The following is a 23,284-nucleotide window of genomic DNA, read 5'->3' on the forward strand; positions in this document are numbered from 1 at the left end:
GATACTACATCAGGGCGTCCCCGCCCCGGGATTCTTGGGTTTCAAACTTCTGCGGTGGCCGCTCGGGGTCGGATCTCGTACGGCGGCCTTTGCGTTGCGCTTGCGGGGAGGTCCGGGCGTGACCCGACTGACAGCCACGTCCCTCGGTTGCTTCCTGGGTCCTCCGATTTCTCCCTCGTTGCGACTCAAAGCCGTTACACCAGATACCCGGTCACCACCGGCAATCCCCTTAAAATAAGACTAAATACTAATTAATAGTAACGCAATTGCCCTCCCCCGCTCCGAGCGAAGAAGCACCCCCGAATTTCCCTTCGGCCGAGCCCGTCCGGGTAGCAGACGTGTTTGTCACGTCACAAGACTCACATACGAAAGCCTTACTTTCAAATCTTTTGTTATGTTTTTGTACTTTTCCATTAGGGTAGGAACATCGTAAAAAACGGATCTCTATCATCAATCTTCTCCTTGTCGATTTCATGGAGATTTACAAAAAGGTATTTAGGTATACATATACATGACTTTAAAAATAAACTTTAAAGGATAGCAGTTTTTTGATAAAATTCGAATTACAAATTCCAAGTTTTTTCCTTGAAATTTTGGGTGTGACATCCTAAAAACTCTATCCGTTTAATCCGTTAAGCTAATAACCGTGCCTTCTTTCTGGCAAAGGGGGTGTTGTGACAAAAAATTTAAATATCTCCCGGAAAACGTTGATTTGTGGAAGCAATCGAATAACAAGTGGTTTCTAGAGCGTATCATAGTAATCTCTAAAAAATTCAACCTGTCATCCACACCGACCTCCAGATTGAACTGCAATCTAGGATGAAATGAGTTAAAAACTTCCAACGTATGAGCGCAAGTAGTGGAAGGCACTGCCATTGCAATGTCATCAACGTATATTCCCTCTCTCTCTCCCTCTCCCTCTCCCTCTCCTTCTCCCTTCGTATTGCTTGGCCCGTTATTTCTCAATGGCTCTTACCGCTGCTTAATCGCTCACTAGAATCTTCCTTCTTTCCTTCAATGTGGAAACGCGCGTTGATCCGTCCTCTCTCGAAAATTCTCGGAAATGTCTAAAATCCTCGAAAGAATTGTAGCCTCACAAATCACAGATTACCTAAATAAATATAACCTCTTGAATCCTAGACAGTCTGCGTATCGTGTGGGTCATAACACTCAATCTGCACTTTTGCGTGTCTGTGATGATATTAAGAGCGGAATTGACAACAGACTGATTACATTAATGATTCTATTTGATTTTAGTAAGGCATTCGATACTGTCCCACATCTACGATTGCTCATCAAGCTGAAAGAAATCGGTTTTTCTGATGCGGTTCTCGAGTGGATTTTCTCTTATCTCACTGGCCGTTATCAAGCTGTAGTGGATGATGAGGGTAATTTTTCTGAGTGGTTATACACGTCTTCGGGCGTTCCTCAGAGCTCTGTATTTGGCCCACTTTTATTCGCTCTTTACATTAATGATATTGGTGGAATCCTGTCTTTTGTTTATCATATGCTATTTGCTGATGATATACAAATATATCTGCAATGTTCTTTTGCTAACATTCGTCATGCTCTGGACTTTATTTCAAGAGATGCAAATGCGTTGTTCAACTATGCCAACTTAAATGGTCTTAAACTTAATCCGGCTAAATCGAAAGTAATTATATTTGCTAGTCGGTCTTATACCAACGATATTGACCTCGACCGCTTGCCACCTATTATTGTAAACCAGACGCCTTTACCCTTTGTAAGGGAAGTGAGGAATCTGGGTGTGACATTCATGTCTAATTTATCATGGAAAAAACATATCTTACATGTCTCTCAGAAGGTTCATCACGCTTTGTACAAGCTTAAGTTTAATAAAAATTCTCTTTCTATTGGGTTAAGGATAAAGCTAGTATTGTCTCTAATTATGCCTCATATCGACTACTGCTGTCTGGTTCATGGCTTGAGTGGAGAGTTGAACAATGTATTACAAAGACTTGTCAACTGTTGTATTCGTTTCATTTTTTATCTTAAGCGTGATAAACATATCACTCCGTTTAGACGCCAACTGAGGTGGCTTTTAGTTGAAAATAGAAGATTGTATTTTCTCGGCTGCCAAACGTTTCGTATACTTCATATGTCTTCTCCTTCTTATCTGAGTGAGCATTTCATTTTACTTGATCCATCGTTGAGGAGATCTGACCGCCTTGCATCACAAACTTTTCATGTTCCTTCCCATAGAACAACTACAAAAACTCTTTTCATCTTTCCTTGATTTATTTTTCTGGCATTCTCTTCCTTGTAATATCACTTCTGCTTCTTCATTCCCTTCCTTCAAGAATCTTCTTAAGGAGTTTCTGCTTGCTAGTGAACTGTGATGTATTGGTTTGTTTTTCCTCAATTTCTTTCTTTATTATTAGTTTTAAGTGCGTTAGTTCTTAGTTTTATTTCTGTACTTGTTGTATTAGTTTTAAGTGCGTTATTTTATACTGTAGTTTATACTATACAATATTGCAGTTTTGTTTTGTTTCACTGCATCTCTAGTCTGTCGCTAGTGCAATACACTGTGTAATTATGTATATTTGCACTTTAGCCATGCTCGGGCATAATAAATCATATCATATCATATCATATCCCTCTCCCTCTCCCTCTCCCTCTCTCTTTCTCTCTCTCTCTCTCTCCCTCTCTTTCTGTTACAGATTTATGTTGTACGCCTACCAAAATATACAAAATTGTGTAGGGGAGACCGGGGCGAAGTTGGCCCCGGGCGGAGTCGTTTTTGCAATTATCTCGAAATCTGTATGTTGTGTGAACTCGCCATTAATACTGTAAACGCGGTGTTCGCGAAATCGCTGATTAATCCCGGCGATGGTAGCGGGATGAGAAGGACGCGCGTGGAGGGTGTTAACAAATTATTTTCTTTCTGTTTTTTGTGTAACTCAGACCACAGTATGAGCCGTCTTTAATTCGTCAAAATATATACAATCTGACCTGAGAAACGATGAGCAGTGTATAAGTGAGAAGTCTTTAATGCACGAGACAATTATATGAATTGCCTCGCTCGTGGTGATTCGCCCGTGAGCCGTTGAAACACGTGGCGGTCGGCACTCGCGCACGTGTGAGCCTGAGTCGTCGTGTCGATGTACCAGAGCTGGATGAGCGGTCTCTTTACACGTTAAAATATCTCGGCAGCTTTAATCACTGCGATGGGCACTTTTGTCCGTAGCTCCACTAGAGAAACGCACAGAGCACACGTCGTACGCCTTGTCACAGCGCAGACATGTTGTCTCTCTGCCGAGGGAGAAGTTCGCGATGAGCGCGCCCGTGCTTGCGCAAGCTGCCGCGTCGATCCGGCCTGTCGATACCCGATCGATGCTGCCATCTGATGCGATGGCGCAACGCGATAACGGAATCTCGAACATTCCGCCCGCCATCAGCAACCTTGTTGATGATTCCTTACTCTTGATCCTTTATCCTGATGAAATGGGTAATATGGCAAGCATGGCAATTGGCCGGGTGAGCGTCGTGGTGGCCGTCTTGAGGGTAACCACCCTAGTAAGTCCATCCTTTCCGGGGTGCAAAGCCGTTACTCTTGCGAGTGGCCATTTGCACGGTGGAGAGCGTTCGTCGGTGAGCAGCACGATAGAACCCACCTTGATGTTGTTGTTAGGATGATGCCACTTGGATATCGCCTGCTGGCGTTGCAGATAATGAGCCAACCACTGTGCCCAAAAATGTTGAACATGCTGCTGGATGAGCTGCCACCGAGATAGTCGCGAGGTTGCCAGGTCGATCAGAGATGGCTCGGGTATGGTAGTGAGTGGACCTCCAATGAGAAAATGATCTGGGGTGAGCGCTGAGACGTCTTCAGGGTCGTCGCTCAACGGTTCCAAAGGCCTTGAGTTGAGAATGGCTTCTATTTGCGTAAGCAACGTTGTTAGTTCTTCCGTCGTGAGTAGAGTCTCCCCGATGGTCCGTCTCAAATGAAACTTCACGGACTTTACAACCGCCTCCCACTTGCTCCCCATGTGTGGAGCGCCTGGTGGGTTGAACTCCCATCTTGTGCCGTCAAGTTGCAAAACTTGAGCAATCCGTTGATGTTCTTGAGCGCCTTGGACGAACATTTTCTTGAGCGCGGCGTCTGCTCCAATGAAAGTTGTCCCGCAGTCCGAGTACATGGTCTGAGCAATTTCCCTTCTCGCTGCAAATCTTCGGAAGGCTGCTATGAATCCTTCTGATGAGTAGTCACTAACTACTTCGAGGTGAATTGCGGAGGTGGAGAAGCAGACGAACACACAGATCCATCCCTTGTATGTTTTGGCACCTCGTCCCTTCCATGTCTTGATGGTGAGCGGTCCGGCATAGTCGACTCCTGTATGAGCAAACGGACGTGACGGCGTAACCCGAGAGAGAGGTAGTTGGCCCATCAGTTGATGAGCACGGATCCCCCTCTGCCGAGCACACACGACACACCGTAAGATATGAGACTTCACCGGAGCCCGTCCGCCGATGATCCAATATTGTTGCCTGACCTGAGCCAATGTCAGCTGTGTTCCTCCATGTAGAGTACGCAAATGGGCGTGGACGATGATTAAAGTTGAGAACCGTGAGTGGCGAGGTAAAATCGCCTGATGTTTGTTGTCTTGAGATAGTGCTGATTGGTTGAGGCGGCCGCCAACTCGGATGATCCCTTGAGCGTCTATGTACGCAGTCAATCGACTGAATGCGTAAGTAGTTGGTAGTCTCGAATTGGCAGTGAGCATCTTGATCTCATGCGTGAAGTATGCCGCTTGAGTAGCCTTGATCCAGAATAGTCTGGCCTTCTCCAAAGCTGAGTGCAAGTCCAGTGACTTGGCTCAACACTTTCTCAAAAGAGAGATAAACCTGAAACAGAGAGCTGTTACTTTCAATAATTTATTGAGGGTTGAGTACCTATATATGAGGTCCCAGTGGTAGTCCGACTGAGATGCCGCTGCATACAGCGCAATGCCAGGACGAGCTTCATGAGTGCTCAACTCGTCCGACAGCGCGGGTTGTGATGGCCATGCTTCAGGTGTGAGTATCCACGGTGGTCCCGTCCACCATAATGAGTGGCTTTGAAGTTGAGACGTAGTCAATCCTCGTGATGCGCAATCGGCTGGATTGGATGTACCAGGGACGTATTTCCAGTGTGCTTTTGCAGTGAGATCTTGAATCTGAGAAACTCGGTTTCTCACAAAATCCTTCCAGCGCGATGCATGAGATTTGATCCACGTGAGTGTCACAACAGAGTCCGTCCACAGGTGAATTGCTGTAACGTTCAACTTCAAGGTGGCTTGAACGTATCGCATGAGCCTTGAGAGCAGCAGTGCTGCGGTGAGTTCACGTCTCGGGATGGTGAGCCGTTTGAGCGGTGCTACCTTAGTTTTGGAGCACACCAATGAAATCGTGGCGCCGTTAGAGCCGCGGACGGTGATATATACGACTGCAGCCATTGCTAGTTGAGAAGCATCAGAAAAGCCGTGAAATTCCACTGACGAGGTACTCCATGTGTTATGCCATCGAGGTATTGAGATTCTGCTTAAGCTGGTGAGTTCCTTTCTGATGATGAGCCACCGTGATGAGAGCTGGGATGGCAGTGGTTCATCCCATCGGAGCTTATGAAGCCACAGCTCCTGCAAGAGCATCTTCGCCTTGATCACTACTGGTGATGCAAAGCCTAGTGGATCGAATATCTGAGCCACTTCAGACAAAACGAGGCGTTTGGTGAAATGATTGGTGTGAGATGAGATCCTTGTTGAGAATGTGAATGAATCTTCGTGAGGAAGCCATTTTAATCCGAGGATTTTGGTTGTGCAATCGTCAAATGCAATTTGTGAGCCCTGGTCCTTTTCTGCTTGAACCGCAGTGAGCACATCTTGATGAGTCGCGTGCCACTTTGATAATGGGAAACCGCCCGCCATGCACAAACTCTTTAGTTGCAATGCAATTTGTATCACCTGCTGAACTGTGTCGGCGCCTCCAAAAGTGTCGTCAACATATCGACCCTCAGTGAGTGGCGGCACTGCAAGGGGGAACTTGTGGCCTTCATCCTTCACCAGTTGCAGCAGTGTTCGCACTGCTAAGAATGGGGCACCCTTGGTACCATACGTGACCGTTGTTAGATAGTTTTCCACTTCCTTGAGTTGTTTGTTGATCCAGAGGACCCGTTGTAAATTCCAGTCATCCTTATGTACGTTGATTTGCCTGTACATTTTGGTGATGTCAGTGGCCACTAAGTGCCGAAATTGTCGAATCCAGAGCAAAACGTCTGTGATGTCTAAATGCAACTTGGCTCCCGTGTACATGATATCATTGAGTGAGCGGCCGGATGTAGATGCACTCGAGCCATTAAACACCACCCGTAATTTTGTGGTTGCACTGTCTGGTTTGAGCACACCGTGATGTGGCAAGTAATATTGCGCGTGCTGGCTGGAAGCGGGTGAAGCCTCCGTCATGTGATTGAGCTCTCGATATTCTGTCATAAACTGATGATACAGGCGTCGATAATTGTCATCTCGTGAGAATCTTCTGAGTAATCCCTGCAGACATCGATGCGCAGTGTGATACGAATCCCCAAGAGTATCAGGTGATGATTTTAGCGGAAGACGAACCGTGTATCGACCTGTTGAGTCCCGCGAAACAGTGCTCTTGTAATATTCTTCACATCGTTGCTCGTCAGGAGTAAGCTCATGATTGTTACTCGCAGGCACTTCTTCTTGTGTCCAGAATTTCGCCAGCAACTCGTCGAGAGCATCTTCTCTCTCCTGAATCGAGGCATGATGCACTGCAGCAGATGCCGATGATGATGTGTCGACAGGTCCGAGAACAAGCCATCCAAAAATTGAGAGCTGCGCAATTGGCATCAATGGATCTTGTTTGATGATGTTGGGCTTGATGATCTGCCCATATGAGTCAGCTCCAATGATGATATCTACTGGCCGTGGTGTGAGAAAGTCTGGATCGGCCAAGGTTAACTTGGTGAGATGCGGCCATGTGGTGCAGCGTTGAAGGATGGCAGGATGTTGGTTAACGTCTGCAGAATGTGAGCTTGAACGATGACGTCTGATCTTGAGTGAAGTGAGCTGAGCTTGAGTGATGCAACTCCTTGAGTTTGAGTTGACTTTTCGCCACCAATTCCAGTAATGATAATGACAGAATGCTGACGAGAAATGTTGAGCTGACGAACGAGTGATTCAGAAACGAAGGTGAGTTCTGAACCTGAATCGATGAGAAGCCGTACGCGCTGAGTAGTCACAAATGAATGTATCTGAGCCAGGGCCGTAGCTAATAATGTTGAGTGTGATGAGCGGGCCAAAGAGGAGTGAGCGACGATTGCACCTTCTTCCTATTGAGCTGACGTGGCTGAGCTGGTAATCGGCTTCGCTGATGAGTTTGACTGATGAGCCTCATGCAGCATCGTGTGGTGTCGGTTGGTGCACTTCTTGCACCCCCGTGAGCTCTTACATGAGCGGACGTTGTGGCGGCCGAGGCAATTAAAACAGAGCCTCCGTGAGATGACGAGTTTCTGTCGGTCGACCGGTGAGAGGTCCCTGAATTTGGTGCACGTCACAACGAAATGCGTGCCGTTGCAGCAGTCACACGGGTACACCGTGGAGCCGTCTGGTGGTTCCGTGCGGGCCGGTTGAACTGCCGCATGTTGAGCTGTCGAAGAACGCCTAGATGTTGAGGCGACCGTGCTCCCTGAGCTGGCCGTGGACTCTATCCTCTCGAGTGCTCGTGCTCGAGAGGTGAGAAACTGTTCGAGCTGCTCGAATCGCGGATACTCGCGCGTGGCTCCTAAGGACGTCTCCCACTGCTCCTTCGTCTGGCGATCCAGCTGCCTGGACAGCTGGTACACCAGGATGCTATCTCCCAGATCCTGTGAAACGCCCAAGGCTTGCAGGCCCTTTATTCCTTCCTTGAAGGTGTTGAGCAGCTTGTCCAGTGATGCGGCGTTCTTTTGCACCGGTGTTGAGCTGGCAAAGAGCTGGTCGAGGTATGAGTGTATGAGCAGGCGCTTGTTTTCGTATCGATCGACGAGCAGTTCCCAGGATGGTTTGAGCGATTCGGCGGTGAAAGGCAATCCGGAAATGAGCTGAGCAGGTGGACCTTCCAGTGAGAGCCGCAGATAGTGGAGTTTCTTCACGTCGGTGAGCCGTCGGTTGTCATAAATGACAGCCTGAAAAGATCCCGATATGTGGGCCAAGCCTCGTACTCGCCCTTGAACGACTGAATGTTGATGTCCGGCAGTCTCAATTGAGACTGTGAGAGCTGCGCCGTTTCAGACGCCGCCTTCGGAGCGAGCCTCTCCGCCAATGTGCCCTTGAGCTTCGCCAGAGAGCGACGGGCCGCCATGCATTCTTGCGCCTCCACGGCGAAGGCGTTTCTGGAGAAATACTCATGAGCGATGAGCGCCGCCGGCCATGAAACTTCGAAATAGGCGTGTTCCTTAAGGAACGCCTTGTGCACTTCCTCGAGCTGGATCGAGATCTGGAGGATTTCATCCACCGATGTGTCATCCGTGGTAGGTGGCAACGTCTGGCTGATGGCCCGCACCGTTGCGATGCGGTTCATCTGCGTCTGCACTTTGAGAGTGAGCTCCGCGGACAAACGCGCCGGTGAGCCTTGGCGTTCTGACGTGCGCTTGTCGGCCGGCAGGTCGAGCAATGGCGGGGTCTTCCCACCCGTCCCGGTTTTGGCGGGATCCGTCATGATGAGCCGCCCCTGAGCTGTTCACGATGAGAAACCTGAGAAACGTCGAGACACGTGTAAGAAATGCTGCACGAGACGAGAACGTTCGAGGAATGCGAGAGAAAAGCGCTATGCGAAGCGAGAGTCATGTACTGAGCACGTGATAATGTTTATATGACACTCGCGAGAGTGCGACATATTTGTATAACACTCGCGAGCGCGCGTGAGGATGTCTATACGTCACTCGCGAAGGCGCGATAATGTCTACGTGGCACTTCGGGAAGGGCATGCCCTTTTCACATGATCTGTGTCTGAGTTACACCATACGTTCCACGCATCCGGCTCGAAGGACCAAATGTTCGCGAAATCGCTGATTAATCCCGGCGATGGTAGCGGGATGAGAAGGACGCGCGTGGAGGGTGTTAACAAATTATTTTCTTTCTGTTTTTTGTGTAACTCAGACCACAGTATGAGCCGTCTTTAATTTGTCAAAATATATACAATCTGACCTGAGAAACGATGAGCAGTGTATAAGTGAGAAGTCTTTAATGCGCGAGACAATTATATGAATTGCCTCGCTCGTGGTGATTCGCCCGTGAGCCGTTGAAACACGTGGCGGTCGGCACTCGCGCACGTGTGAGCCTGAGTCGTCGTGTCGATGTACCAGAGCTGGATGAGCGGTCTCTTTACACGTTAAAGTATCTCGGCAGCTTCAATCACTGCGATGGACACTTTTATCCGTAGCTCCACTAGAGAAACGCACAGAGCACACGTCGTACGCCTTGTCACAGCGCAGACATGTTGTCTCTCTGCCGAGGGAGAAGTACGCGATGAGCGCGCCCGTGCTTGCGCAAGCTGCCGCGTCGATCCGGCCTGTCGATACCCGATCGATGCTGCCATCTGATGCGATGGCGCAACGCGATGACGGAATCTCGAACACGCGGCTTGTCTCTCCGAATTTCAAAGTAAGTGATTCTAAAGAGTAATGCATGCTGAACACGAATCCAGTGCAGTTTTTTTATTTTCATTGATTTCTATTATTTTATAAACGACCAAATCCAAAACTTGTGTTTGGGGCGAAGTCGTGACCAAGCCAAAACGAAGTTAAGAAAGCTAAATAATATGTGCTGCGTATGCTCGGAGATAATAGAAAACAGAGCCGATGAAAAACAGTGCATTTCGTGCAGGCGTAATGCACACAACGAGTGCGTGCGCTCGTCAGACTCTGTTTTTACATGCTTTAACTGTTAACGAAAAAGAAAATTGATTTTCTTGAAATTATTTTCCGCTTTCCATTTGTCTACTAAAAAAACAATGAATAAAGTGTATTTTATTATTTTTCATGATCAAAATTATGTATCTTTATTTAAAATCCAGTCCGAGAATAAAGACACGACTCCGTCCCGGGAATTTTGACTTTTCGATTTTTGCACCTTTGTCGTTTTTACTCTATACCGGTTGAACAAAGCGACTCAGACCAAAAATGCCTATATAAATTTTGTAGCTAAGGGTTCACTCTTTACAATGGTATACTATATTTCACTAAAATGATTTATTTTGTTGTTAAAAATCGGCACCGAAGAAATAGGGCCGACTTCGCCCCGGTCTCCCCTACCTTAAAAAATAATTATGGGAATGTTACATATAATATTCCCAAACAATAATTTAATTATAATTATATTGCATAATCTTCAATCTTACCTTATTAAAAACTTTATTACCAAAGAGTTCGTCATACTCCAAAGTAAAGTCTTAGTGTAACAGAATTCAAAAAGTTAGTATCTAAATAGAAAGAATCATGTATGCGCTCTATCACAAGAAAATCCATTATCCACCAGTCTTCAAATATCTGCAGAAAAAATCCTCTGATGACTGATAACGAATATAAAAATTCGAGATAAAGTTTGCATTAAAAATATAAACTAGTTTGTCCACTACTTCCAAAAACTTTGCTATTATAATTTTTATTATGATAGATACATTTACATTAAATATTAATTAATCCTTTTAGAGTCTAATCTTTTTTGTGAGTAAGAAGAATATATTTAATTTAATTATTTTTTAAAATGTTAGAGATTGCTGAATACGAATATAAAATTTACCAAAATTTATTTTGTTGTTGTTGCTTTCGTGAATAATTAATATTTCCAGACACCAAGATATAAAAGCAACGTCTATCATAATATAATGGACTCGATTCAATTAATATTTTAACTTGTCTACAATACGAATTGCGCTACAGATCACTTTCTCGTTCTCTTTAACTTTTACAAGACCGTAATTTACAAGACATTTACAAGACAGCATATACATACGTGTGTGATTTTGGATGCACCTTCTAATATATAATATTATATGATATATTGATGATCACACACACATACATACACACACACTATCTGTCACGTATTACGTTTACGCGAGCGTTACTTCTGTAGTAACTTATGCGATAATTCCTCCACGTAAACGAGTAAATTATTGTAAGTTACTACAGAAGTAACGCTCGCGGAAACATAGTAAACGATTATCACTACATATCTCCGACCCGCTGATATTTTGCCTCTTGTGACACCCACATCCTAATTTCGTGGCACTTCGATCTTTGCGTGACGCGACAAAAATTCGGAATTAAACGATCGTACTTAGTATTTAACGATGACAGACCATGGTGTTACGCGCGAACGCGATATCCCAAGGAACACATCGCAGTCAAAATGACATCATTTTGACGTCATTTCGACGTCATAGTTACATCACGGCAGAAAAAAGTCAACATGATGATTTTTGGTTACAAAATTTGACTGCTTATTGACGTCAAGAAAAAGTCTTACTGTATAGTAGTATGCATGGGGATTTAGTATAGTAAATTTTTCTTTACTGTGGTATTAGAAGAGGGTATTAAAAACATATCACATATATTTATTCAGTGGAATACATATGAAACAAATTTATTAAATACATATGTTAAATACATGCATTATATGTAACATATATATATAAAATGTATATCACATGCGCGCAGTATATATTAATATATGTATACATACAAAATACATACATATACTTATTCTTTCTTTTTGCACATTGTTTTTTGCATCATATTTGTTATAACAGAATATACTAGTATTAGAGACTGGAAAATTGAAACTGAAAATATATATTATATGCAAAAAAAAAAGTCGTCTATGTCTCGTATAACAAAAAGCGTAAAAGAATGATTCTGAAAAGTTAACAAATTAATACAAACAAAAGTGATACGCCTTTATTGCACATAAACTATTAATTAAAGTAAAAGTAAAAAAAAGTTAGCATTTTTTGCACCAAATGTACAGAGGACAAACTAAAAAAGGCACTAATCTTAATTCTTATATAGTATAACGTTCAAAAATAGAACAAATTGTTCGCATTTATACCACACGCTGAGCACTGGTGCTAAACCAACGTTTCACGTAATCTTCAGGCTTCTTTAAGTCGACTGTTTTACCGAATTTCTGCAGAATAGCAGCTGTAAGGAAACATTGTATATCACTATTCAACAAACTTGTCTCTTTTGAAATACAATGATAAATTGTTGTTCAAAGAGGTACACCACAGCTGAAGATATTAAAATATCTGTTTTATTTTATTATTATAAACACACAGCTACAGAATCCATTTTAATAATTAATTTTAAAGATTATAAAGAACAATTAGTTAATGTAAAATAAACAGTTACAAATTATTTAGTCAACACATTTTCAACAAGTAAATTATTTACCTTGTATAGCCTCATATGTTTTACTCTTGTTGAAAGCTATTTTGGTTTTCTGAGTACCTCCCCAACTAATAGATCTGGAAAAGAAATTCGTGATCACTTTCGGGAGTACAGACTGCAGAGCAGCAACTTCTGAATCTTTGTTTTTCATTTTTGCCGCAAAGACATCTACCTGTACAATTATAATTTCATAAATGAAATAACATTATAAATATTATTTTAATCTTATTGGCACAGTAACAGGGCGCAAACGGAAAAACATAATTTTGGGCAACTAAAATCAAGCAGACTGAGATATATTTACCACGTATGTAAATACATCGTCATCTGCGAGAATTTCTTCCAGTTTTTCCCACTCCTCTTCTGTACGTAGAGGAAATGCTGGAATTCCGTGTGGTCGCTTCAATTTTATTTCTTCTGGAAAAAGTTTTTGTATGATACGGTCTAACTTAAGTTCCAAGTGGTCGAGCTTGATGCGTTCTTCTTCTTGAACTTTGACAATATTGTCAAGAACGTCCCACATCCACATGATATCTGTGCTTCCTGGAAATAATACAAATGCAGTTTATTTAATCGATTTCACTCTCATCTTAAATTGACATGGAAATGAAAAAAAGTACTTACTGTCATTTCCTTTTCCCTTCTTGCGGGAGAAGTCGCCAAAGCCTTATCAAAAATATATCGTGTACAGTTAAAGACAAATTGAATAGTTAGGAAACAAAATAAAACATTTTTCTCACCTCTCAAGAACGATTTTACGGTATCTCTCTTTACTGAGTTATCCCTATTAGCAAGGTCTTGCTGTGCAGACCTGTGTTCCGTCAAGTTCTGCATATCATTGCTTAAGTTCATTATTGCTTTGGAAAACTTCATTTTGCTCTCTTTCACTTCCCAGCTCATGCATTGAAGAGGAAATTTTAGACTCTGTTAATGTTTGTGTTGCGGGCAGCATCTCTGAATCAGAAGTCGCATCTAAAAAAAAATTGAGAAAGTGTAATTATAGATTGTATTGTCTAACTCGCAAGAATTCCAAAGCTGGTTGAAATACTATCACATTTTCTCTTTGAACTCATTACACATTACGGATGAAGAATGGAAATAAGCAAAATGTATTGAATAGTGTAGATGACCAGCTCTGCAAGTGTTCGTGACAGCGGATGAAAAGGAAATGTTCACCCAGCATGGGGAAAAAGTAATCCAGGAAGCATGACAGAAATACTTTCGCGAAAAGAAGGAAAAACTCACCGTCAGTATGCAATGGGGATTGACACAAGTTCTTGGAGGCATGAAGATCTGCATATTGAAATGTACTGGAAAAATCAGTAGCATTTGCGTTTTCTGTATCTGCAGGACTCTTTCCACAATTGCGAAGAATATCTGTAGCAAAAATAAACCAATTATAAGGCATTAACATTACCCGTATAAGTATAATGATACAAATGAGGGGGAATATTCACAGTTATGAGTCATGTCAGTCAAAGATTTAATTTGTTACCTTCCGATTGTGATTTTTCAAGAGACACTTTTTTATTTACTGCTTTGATAAGTTTCTTTGCGGTCAAGACTTTTCTTTTTGTATTTGAATTAATTCCGTTGCCCTTCGATGCTTTTATTGGATGAGAAACTTGGGCTTTCGGTAATTATTCAGTTTACACCCCTCACCTCCGATTTTGATGAACTTAGGCTTATTCGACGCGTTTTTGCTCAAAACGACCGAATCTGGCAGAAAAAAGTGTCGCTCTGCCACGCGAAGCGAGATATTAACAGTTAAAGTTGACAGGAATCAGGTTATGATTTCCGTCATACCGACGAGATGTAGCGACTGGTAGCGACATAAACATGCCCCGCGGGGGCATATGCGCATGCTCAGTGGCCGCACGCGCATGCAAAACTGCGCCAATTTTAAATATGATGGCTGGTCAATCATGCGGAATAATCAAGCGTCTTAATTCAAGCAGTTAGGTATCACGCTGAGAGTTTGTTTAGTTTTATTATGCGGGGGAAGGGGTTCCGCCGCAGGCTACTTCTATGTAAAAATCACAACTTCTATAAAGCAGGGCATATACACACGTGTGTATGCCCTGCTTTAACGGAAATCACAACTTCTATAAAGCAGGACATACACACGCGTGTGTGCCCTGCTTTAACGAAAATCACAACTTCTATAAAGCAGGGCATACACACGTGTGTGTGTGTGTGTGTGCCCAGTACATGCGTGGGCGGGGAAATTTTGCTCTCCTGCACCCCCCTCCCCATGCATGTACTTTATAATTTCGCTTTACAACTTAGCATGTACTTTAAGTTGTAAAGCGAGTTCCACGCTGCCTACCGGCGGGGTGGGTGCGGGGGAGGGGGGGCCGAAGGCCCGCCCCTCGCACCCCCCCGTTGTGTGTGTGTGTGTGTGTGTCCACGCGAAACGAGGTGCCACATGGGTTCATGACGCGCTTTACAACTTAAAGTACATGCTAAGTTGTAAAGCGAAATTATAAAGTACATGCATGGAAAGGGGGGTGCAGGGGAGCAAAATCCCTTCGCCCACGCATGTACTTAAACGAGCTTGTAAAGCGCGTCATGAACCCATGTGGCACCTCGTTTCGCGTGGACACACACACACACAACGGGCGGGTGCGAGGGGCGGGCCTTCGGCCCCCCCCTCCCCCGCACCCACCCCGCCGGTAGGCAGCGTGGAACTCGCTTTACAACTTAAAGTACATGCTAAGTTGTAAAGCGAAATTATAAAGTACATGCATGAGGAGGGGGGTGCAGGGGAGCAAAATCCCCCCGCCCACGCATGTACTTAAACGAGCTTGTAAAGCGCGTCATGAACCCATGTGGCACCTCGTTTCGCGTGGACACACACACACACACACACAGACGTGTGTATGCCCTGCTTTATAGAAGTTGTGATTTTCGTTGAAGCAGGGCACACACACGTGTGTATATGCCCTGCTTTATAGAAGTTGTGATTTTTACATAGAAGTAGCCTGCAGCGGAACCCCTTCCCCCGCATAATAAAACTAAACAAACTCCCAGCGTGATACCTAACTACTTGAATCAAGACGCTTGGTTATTCCGCACGATTGACCAGTCAATAGTCATCATATTTAAAATTGGCGCACTTTTGCATGCGCGTGCGGCCACTGAGCATGCGCGTGCGGCCACTGAGCATGCGTATGTGGCCGCAGGGCATGTTCAGTGTTGCTACATCTCGTCGGTATGATGGGAATCATAACCTGATTCCTGTCAACTTTAACTGTTAATATCTCGCTTCGCGTGGCAGAGCGACACTTTTTTCTGCCAGATTCGGTTGTTTTGAGCAAAAACGCGTCGATTAAGCCTAAGTTCATCAAAATCGGAGGTGAGGGGTGTAAACTGAATAATTACCGGGCTTTCAATGCAGCGAACTGCTCCCTGATATTCACTGCAGGAGCTGGTACACTATTTACTTGAGAGACATCCTGGGACTTTTCACGTTCCTCGCTTTTTGTACGTTGCATTTCTCGACGGGGTTCTCTTACAACCTGCCGTTTATATTTTTTACGCATATTTTCCGATTCCCGATCGTCATCATCAGAACTCTGACCAACATAATCAGAACTCTGATTCTGAAATTTAACTGGAAGTTGACGCTTCCGCGACTTCTCGTAATCAGTCTCTATGTTGGAGTCAATGGGTTTATCTTCGGCGGCCAGTTTAGCAGCTTTATTTGCAAGGTTAAACGTTTCTAGAAGCATGAAAAGAAACAGTATAATTCAGTATCCATAACAGAATCCAATACATTACAGTTAAGCTCGTATCAGATTATGAATTAGGATTGAGATTAAATTAAAATTTTACCAAACAGAGTAAAGTTTATTAAACTTGGGATTCTTCCGTATTGAGTTTTCTTTATTATGATTCGTCAAATTTCAATCTAAAATTTCAATCTTAAACCATACTCTGATACAGACTTTAGACTACTTACTATAACTGTGCAAAAAGTCAACGTTACATTCTTCCCAGTCTTCTTTCACATCCACAAGAGACATTACCAGTCTCGTAAAGCATTTGGTTTTAGAAGGATACACGACAGTCTCTTTAGATTCATTTAGCCATTTAGTTGCCACCACGCATGTACCACCATCCGGCCAAACAACAACCGAGAACTGTTATGAGACAAAGAACCAAATAAAATAAATAGGGAATACTTCTATTCGTCTTCATAAATTCCACGAGTAATAAAAATTTATTTTTACTAGTAAAACATATATATAATATATAGTACAGCTGACAAGAGCACATTCAGAGTGGAATATATGTCAAGCTCAAAAGAAAAAATTAAAAAATGAAAGTTTAGAAATTGTTTCATTAAAAAAGTTCTAAAGCAAAAGTGTAAAACATTGACGCCCAGTTTACATCGCCCATGTTTAAGAAAGAGCAGGCATCCCATCTTCACGTCGCATTAAGTAAGAGGAAAGGTAAAGCTGAAAGAAAACATACAGCTGAAATTTTACTGTAGTTTAGCGAAATGTCTCACCCTTACTTTATTGTGGCCCAGCATGAACGAGCGGAATACACAGATAACTATCATTGGCATCAGGAATGAGAATGCATTTCTGAATAACTTGATTAATAGACCAGATTTTTTCTGTTTCCTCAAGTTGCGATACCCTACAGATGCTTATGTCTGTGGAATTGATAGGATATGTAAAGAAGTCACAAATGTTCTTAAATCTGTGTCCATGTAAGGAAATTCGTGTGCCACGAAAGGGACAAGTAATTTTTGAGAGGACGACTACTTCGCCATTTTTTGACTGAAAGCAACAATCTGCTTCTGATGTGGAAAGTGTCATTCCGTGCATGGTCAATTTAGAATAAACCTCTACTTCATCATAATCCTCGTACTGTTTTTTACTTAATTCGATTCGCTCTTCGTCAATCATGTCTTTTTGCATGAATCGGCCTCCTCTTTCAAAGTCTCTGTTGTAAAATTGCTGAAGAGGCATGTATGTTGCTCTTAGGCAACGTTTGATGACACCCAAGTAATTTTCATACTTAAATGCACTAAAATTACTAAGAGCCTGGTAAGTGCGACATTCTGTAGGTAAATGGCAGAGTACATGAATATAATAAGTAACAAATTCATTTCCAAAAATGTCCGCAGCATGACGAATAAATGCACGGAGAAGAACGTCTGCTGTTTCAATCATACCGTCCTTTTCAAGTAAAAGTGGGCTCGAGAGAATGTACACTCCGCATTGCAGAAATAAGTAGTTTGTGTATAGATTTCGATCCAACGAGCTGAAAATTCTTATTCCATCATATAAAAGAAAGTTACGAGGTCTTCTGCAGAATTCGACCGGAATATGAGGTTTAATTTCGTCGATTGCCGCGGAAACAGCAGCCCTATCGCGCGGTGAAATTTTTCCTCGATTTGGCCCTCGTTTTCCCAAAACAAACTCCAGCCACCGCTGAAAAACTCCGCTATACAAAAGATGCATTTCGTCCAATCTAAAACTGACAATGAGACACCATACCGATCCCAATTTTTTCTAACGGAGACGTGATGTCAGGAATATGATGGCCAGCGTCTACTTTTGATCTGAATTCTTCATTGTTACGAAGACATGCATCATGGTCCAAAAAAACTTCCCTGTTTTTATAGCGGACTCCAGTGACATGGCACTTTTCACATGCTTTTCTTGACGTGTGCCCTTTAACGCATTTTATAAATGCTCTGGCGGGAGCATCCAAAACAAAATTTCGTACTTGAACACAATACGTAGTGTCTTGAAACATAATTCCATTTATCATTAAATTGAAAAGTTCGTCAACAAATTGCCGCAGGAAAAGTTCTAGTGGAGGTTTACCCTCCCCATGGTAAACTGCTATTATGAATGGCTCCTTCTCATCCACGAGGCAACCCAAGATTGGCCAGAATGCATCACGGGAACTATTAACAATGTTAATATCAAACTGGATACTCTCTCTATTAGATAAGTATTTTTCTGACAGTCGAGGTACAACACTGCAGCCAATTCCTTTATACCAGAATTTGCCGTTTCCCATATTCACAAGATTTGTACTCCTAGGAGTTTTCAGTAAAGTTCGGTAGGTCCTTGGTAGAGTAGGGAAAACCATTTGTAATACTCGGAGAAGTGCATCAATTTTTTTGCAGGAGACTCCTCTTATGGCCCATTTCTTCAATTCGCAAAGAATATAAGCATTCCTCTCTTCATTATCATCGCGTAAAGCACACAGATCTTCAATGTCAACTACTTGGAGAGCATCAATAGGCTCACATCAGAGGAATTTGATACATACTCAGCGTCACTGCCACAAGAGCTGCTCTCCTGTGTCTCAGTAATGCTAGATTCTTTGTCACTTTCCGGCTGATTTATTATATTTTCCAACTCATCATTATGCCTATCACAGCCACATTCTCCGTCGTGTTCATTTTCGCTCTCAACAGTAGGGGAGACCGGGGCTAAACAGTCCGTTTTTTTTCGGTGCCGATTTTTAACAACAAAATAAATAATTGTAGTTAAATGTGGTATACCACTGTAAAGAGTGAACCTTTAGCTACAAAATTTATATAGGAAATTTTTGTCTACGGCGCTTTGTTTAACCGGTATAGAGCAAAAACGACAACGGTGGAAAAATTGAAATCTCAAAAATGCCGGGGTATAACAGTCTGCACTGCATTTTCAATACATATACGTACATCTAATTCTAAAAAATAATAGGATACATGCAATAATTGTTTTTTAAGAGAAAAATATAAAAAATTATTTTAAATTTTTATGCGAAACATTATTAAAAAATAGTTACGAGGGTTCCTCTTTCCGCAGAAGTCACTCGCCCGACTTGTTTCACTCCTCGACGTCCGATGACTCTATTCGGTGTCTGAACGGTTGTAATTCCCGTCTCATCCATATTCCATATGCAGTGAGCCCGAAAATGCCTTGGAAATGCACCCGGACTGCTTACTGACCGATTAGCCCCAAACACAAGTTTCAGATTTGATCGCCCACGAAATATTAGACATCAACAATAATGAAAAAACTACACTGGATTCGTGTTCAGCATGCATTACTCTTTATAATCACGTACCTCGAGATTTGGAGAGCAAATATTATTGCAGATATTACAAAATTTCCACGCGCAGAAAATGTAACTTTCACCTTTCGAAAACACGTTTGCCTTCGTAAAAATCATAACACTGCTGGTAACCTGCCGAAACTCCGTTGGTCACATGGGTACTATAAGCAGCGTTTACAATGTTAATAGCGAGTTCGCACAATATACAGGTTCCGAGATATTTGATTAGACGTATTTACCTTGTAGACGTTTTAGCCCCGGTCTCCCCTACTGCTGCTCGAGAGAGGCGAGAAGGAATGTACGACATTCCCAATACGCTGCTGCATATTCACAACACGCAGACGATTTGCTGCCCTCGTGTCAGCCTTACGGCTAATTTTTCTTTTACGATTCTACATAAAATACAGAGAAGAAAAAGTATACATAGAAGATGCTTTCACATGATAATAACTTCAAAACTTCAGTTATTAAAAGTCTGTAAAAACTTTTCAATGTGCATTTGCCACTTATTATAGTTAAGCCTCTTTAAAATTAAGGCTTTACTATACAGCTGATCAAAAATTGATATATCATTATGGATATATTAATGCCTTAACACATAAAATGCATCAAATTTTGAAATTTCAAAGCGTATCGTCTCTAGATATTTGTGCAATTTAGAATCGTGTTTGACAATTTAACTGTTATAATTTTCGTTTTATTTAATTAATTTATGTCTGTCATATCACATATATATTACATTATTTTAATCTCTTTTTAATATCTCTAACCGTCTAACATATATAAAAGATGTTATATAATAACTGCATTTCACACATAATAAATTAAATAATAAAAGTAAAGTTTAAGATTTTGTAGTAATAATGTACGAATATTAAAATAGGATGTACCTATATACCCAGAATAATCAAAAATTGTTTTCATACAACGTTTATGTGTTTAGACATTAATGCAATAAATTGTACAGTAATTGCCATAACAGTCTACACTTGCAAAAATATCAATAATCTTTAAAAAATTATGTACAGAACATATAATATAATTCTTAATAATTAATTAAAATTGTCTTAACATAATAATTTGACGAATTAAAATTATGTATAAACATAAACAATTTTTGATTGTATTATATCTCGACACACAATTGTAATCATTAAATTATTATTATGTTTAAACGTAATATAAAAGAATTCAATAAATTAAACTAATGTTGCAATTATGTCAACACATGAATATACTAATAAATTATATAATAATAAACCAAAATGTTCTATAATATGATATTATAATTAGGTAAATAAAACTCATATGTAGACAAAGTAAGAATTCAATAAATAAACTGATGCGAGAAATTATGTCAGAACGTACTAATAATAACTTATATATAATAATTAATTAAAGTATGCTTTGAAGTAATAATTAATGGATAAATTAAAATTATGTCTACACAAAAATAATACCAAACTTCTAGGGCTTACAATTAGATACAATAAAAAAAATAAGGAATTACATGTAGGAAACATATATATATATATATATATATATATATGTATAAAGACGTGTGTGTGTGTGTGTGTGTGTGTGTGTGTGTGTGTGTGTGTGTGCGCGCGCGCGCGCGCGTCAGGTATATTAAATGGATAACGGTATTCTCGGGTATTCTATTATAACAAGCATGGTCAATCTCGAGCTCTGGAGTCACTTCCCCTTTAATTTCTATCCACGAAGAGTGAGGGAAAGAGGCTTCTTTGTTGGATGAAGTTGAGCAGGCATAGTCGTGGCTTTGCAGTCGGGAGCTGGAGGTTGACTATGCCTGGTCTAGATCATGAAATGCATGAATCATCCTTTAAAGAAGCCTTATGCAAAACTTGAATTTAACCCTAATTATTAGTTGAATATAGAACACGAACAAAAGTTAAATAGAATACAAGAAAAAATCGTATATACACAGCTTTACTTACTGGTTTTTCTGTATCCATCTCGATATTCTCGATGAAATATATATATAATACTCTCACACAAAGGCCGTTTAGACGTACGTTGGATGGCGAGAATCGATGACAAGAACGACGCGATGGCAAATCTGCTACTTTCGTAATAAAACGTAGCGAAAGATGATTGGCTGCCGTATACAGCGAACGTATGAATACGCGGCAAATTCAAATGTGCTAATCTCATTTTAGAGATGGAGTTGCGATAGAGTTTTCCGATTGTATTGTTTAAAAAGCAATTCCACTGCGAAATTAATTACCACAATGCGATGCTCAATAAACAGAATTTTTACACGCTGAAAAATATATAATATGCTTATACGTATACTAAAAGTATAAATTAAAATGATAATAAAAATTGGCTATTTATAATTGTAAATTAAATTAGCATTAAAATAACATATATTAGGGGACACACATTTATGAATAATAATTATGAGAACTTTTTACTATACTTCCAGAAAATTTTCAAGCATGTATTATAGATTTTGAGAAGTCATCTTTTCGTCATTGCAGCATATGCACACACAGAACATTATATTATATATATATATATTGTTTTATGTTTTATGTATAATATAATGTTCTGTCTGTGCATATGCTGCAATGACGAAAAGATGACTTCTCAAAATCCAGTACATGCTTGAAAATTTTCTGGATCTTATATATATATATATATATATATATATATATTGCACAAATACACGATTGGTATCACATTGACGAGCCAAACACGCGCGCGCACACACACACACACGCACGCACGCATACACACTAAAATCACATCATTTTATTTTGAATGATACGTTGGAATATTTGTATGAATTTATCTTGCTCCCTAATACTACGTTTACGCGAGCGTTACTTCTGTAGTAACTTATGATAATTCCTTCGCGTAAACGGGATTTTCCTTCGCGTAAACGGGATTTTGTAGTAACTTACGATAATTTACTCCGCGTAAACGAGTGAATTATCGTAAGTTACTACAGAAGTAACGCTCGCGTAAACGTAGTATAAGACAATTATATAAATACCTCAATGCTTGAAGTACGTTGTAAGTTTGAGTGAGAGGTTTTTGTATGATCGAGTAACAGAAAGCCAGGTTTACACGCTACCCAACAATTGTCACAAAGTCCACCACGCATAGTTTTATTACTACAACCACTTGTTGTTACAGTGATAAGTCTATTGCCAAGAATCCAAGTCATTGACTGACCTTCTTTAAGGAGGAAATCGGCAGCTGGTAACCTGTTGTAAAATTAATGTAATCTGCTTGTTTTATACTTGCTCTATTGCAAATACAGACATATATTGATCTCCAATAAAGCTGGCGAAAACTTTTGGAAGTTTAGTTAAAGCTAAAATAGAAATTTACATTTACAAAACTGGCCTAACAAATTAAATATAAAAACTCGATTAAACGCTTGTTTTTGACAACTGGAAACTTACTTGATAAGAATTCTATAATAGGTATGGCAATGTAGACTGTTGCAGAAATTTAGCACTTCAGATAAAAGTTTATTCATTTCATCGCGCATTTCTAATGTGCAGATTGTGAGAGTGGTTACATATTGGCTTGCGCACTTTGCTGTAAGACCAACCTAAAGATCAATTAAATTTTTTAATACTCCAAACACATTTATGGGGCATTCTTTGTCAACGAGAGACCCCCCGCCCCCAAAGTTGGTTTTGACGTAAAGAGTTCTAATATGGCTTAAAATTTAGGTAATTATATCTACTTTTAAATGCAAAGTGGCAAAATAAAAAA

The 23,284-nt window shown here is 41.1% G+C and overlaps 4 protein-coding genes across 4 annotated transcripts in view; 1 reads left to right on the forward strand and 3 right to left on the reverse strand.

Moving 5' to 3' along the window:
• LOC139782826 (B9 domain-containing protein 2-like) overlaps positions 1-23,284 on the forward strand; it is a 96,330-nt gene that overhangs the window by 40,432 nt on the left and 32,614 nt on the right. The gene's annotated exons all lie outside the window — the stretch shown is intronic.
• Positions 3,453-8,715, reverse strand: LOC139782823 (uncharacterized). The gene is made up of 5 exons (XM_071721906.1): positions 8,223-8,715; positions 7,468-8,112; positions 4,887-7,036; positions 4,662-4,832; positions 3,453-4,433 (listed from the first exon to the last, which is right to left on the reverse strand). The coding sequence occupies exons 1-5, from the start codon at positions 8,713-8,715 to the stop codon at positions 3,453-3,455; spliced, it is 4,440 nt and encodes a 1,479-aa protein (XP_071578007.1).
• LOC139782820 (uncharacterized) lies at positions 11,627-13,376 on the reverse strand. Its single transcript, XM_071721902.1, has 5 exons — positions 13,189-13,376; positions 13,073-13,114; positions 12,753-12,991; positions 12,452-12,620; positions 11,627-12,199 (listed from the first exon to the last, which is right to left on the reverse strand). Exons 1-5 carry the CDS (start codon positions 13,346-13,348, stop codon positions 12,102-12,104), a joined length of 708 nt encoding a protein of 235 aa, XP_071578003.1. The 5' UTR covers positions 13,349-13,376; the 3' UTR covers positions 11,627-12,101.
• On the reverse strand, positions 13,696-21,596 carry LOC139782821 (uncharacterized). The gene is made up of 6 exons (XM_071721903.1): positions 21,487-21,596; positions 19,768-19,920; positions 19,541-19,689; positions 16,413-16,593; positions 15,833-16,172; positions 13,696-13,825 (listed from the first exon to the last, which is right to left on the reverse strand). Exons 3-6 carry the CDS (start codon positions 19,643-19,645, stop codon positions 13,768-13,770), a joined length of 684 nt encoding a protein of 227 aa, XP_071578004.1. The 5' UTR covers positions 19,646-19,689; positions 19,768-19,920; positions 21,487-21,596; the 3' UTR covers positions 13,696-13,767.

This window comes from Temnothorax nylanderi, unplaced genomic scaffold (genome assembly GCF_030848795.1).
Source record: "Temnothorax nylanderi isolate EJ_2023f unplaced genomic scaffold, tnyl_v1.0 TNYL_tig0443_pilon, whole genome shotgun sequence".
In the NCBI taxonomy this organism is placed as follows: domain Eukaryota; kingdom Metazoa; phylum Arthropoda; class Insecta; order Hymenoptera; family Formicidae; genus Temnothorax; species Temnothorax nylanderi.

Coding starts and splice junctions, on each gene's coding strand:
- LOC139782821 (XM_071721903.1), bottom strand. CDS start 19,645: ATGATTTTTACGAAGGCAAACGTGTTTTCGAAAGGTGAAAGTTACATT. Junction 16,173..16,412: donor TGACTTTTTGCACAGTTATA/GTAAGTAGTCTA, acceptor TCATGCTTCTAG/AAACGTTTAACCTTGCAAAT. Junction 13,826..15,832: donor TTCGCTGCATTGAAAGCCCG/GTAATTATTCAG, acceptor TTTTTGCTACAG/ATATTCTTCGCAATTGTGGA.
- LOC139782823 (XM_071721906.1), bottom strand. CDS start 8,715: ATGACGGATCCCGCCAAAACCGGGACGGGTGGGAAGACCCCGCCATTG. Junction 8,113..8,222: donor CAACATTCAGTCGTTCAAGG/GCGAGTACGAGG, acceptor TCTCACTGGAAG/GTCCACCTGCTCAGCTCATT. Junction 4,434..4,661: donor ACGCTCAAGGGATCATCCGA/GTTGGCGGCCGC, acceptor TGTGCTCGGCAG/AGGGGGATCCGTGCTCATCA.
- LOC139782820 (XM_071721902.1), bottom strand. CDS start 13,348: ATGAGCTGGGAAGTGAAAGAGAGCAAAATGAAGTTTTCCAAAGCAATA. Junction 12,992..13,072: donor GAAGGGAAAAGGAAATGACA/GTAAGTACTTTT, acceptor TATTATTTCCAG/GAAGCACAGATATCATGTGG. Junction 12,621..12,752: donor ACGATGTATTTACATACGTG/GTAAATATATCT, acceptor ATAATTGTACAG/GTAGATGTCTTTGCGGCAAA.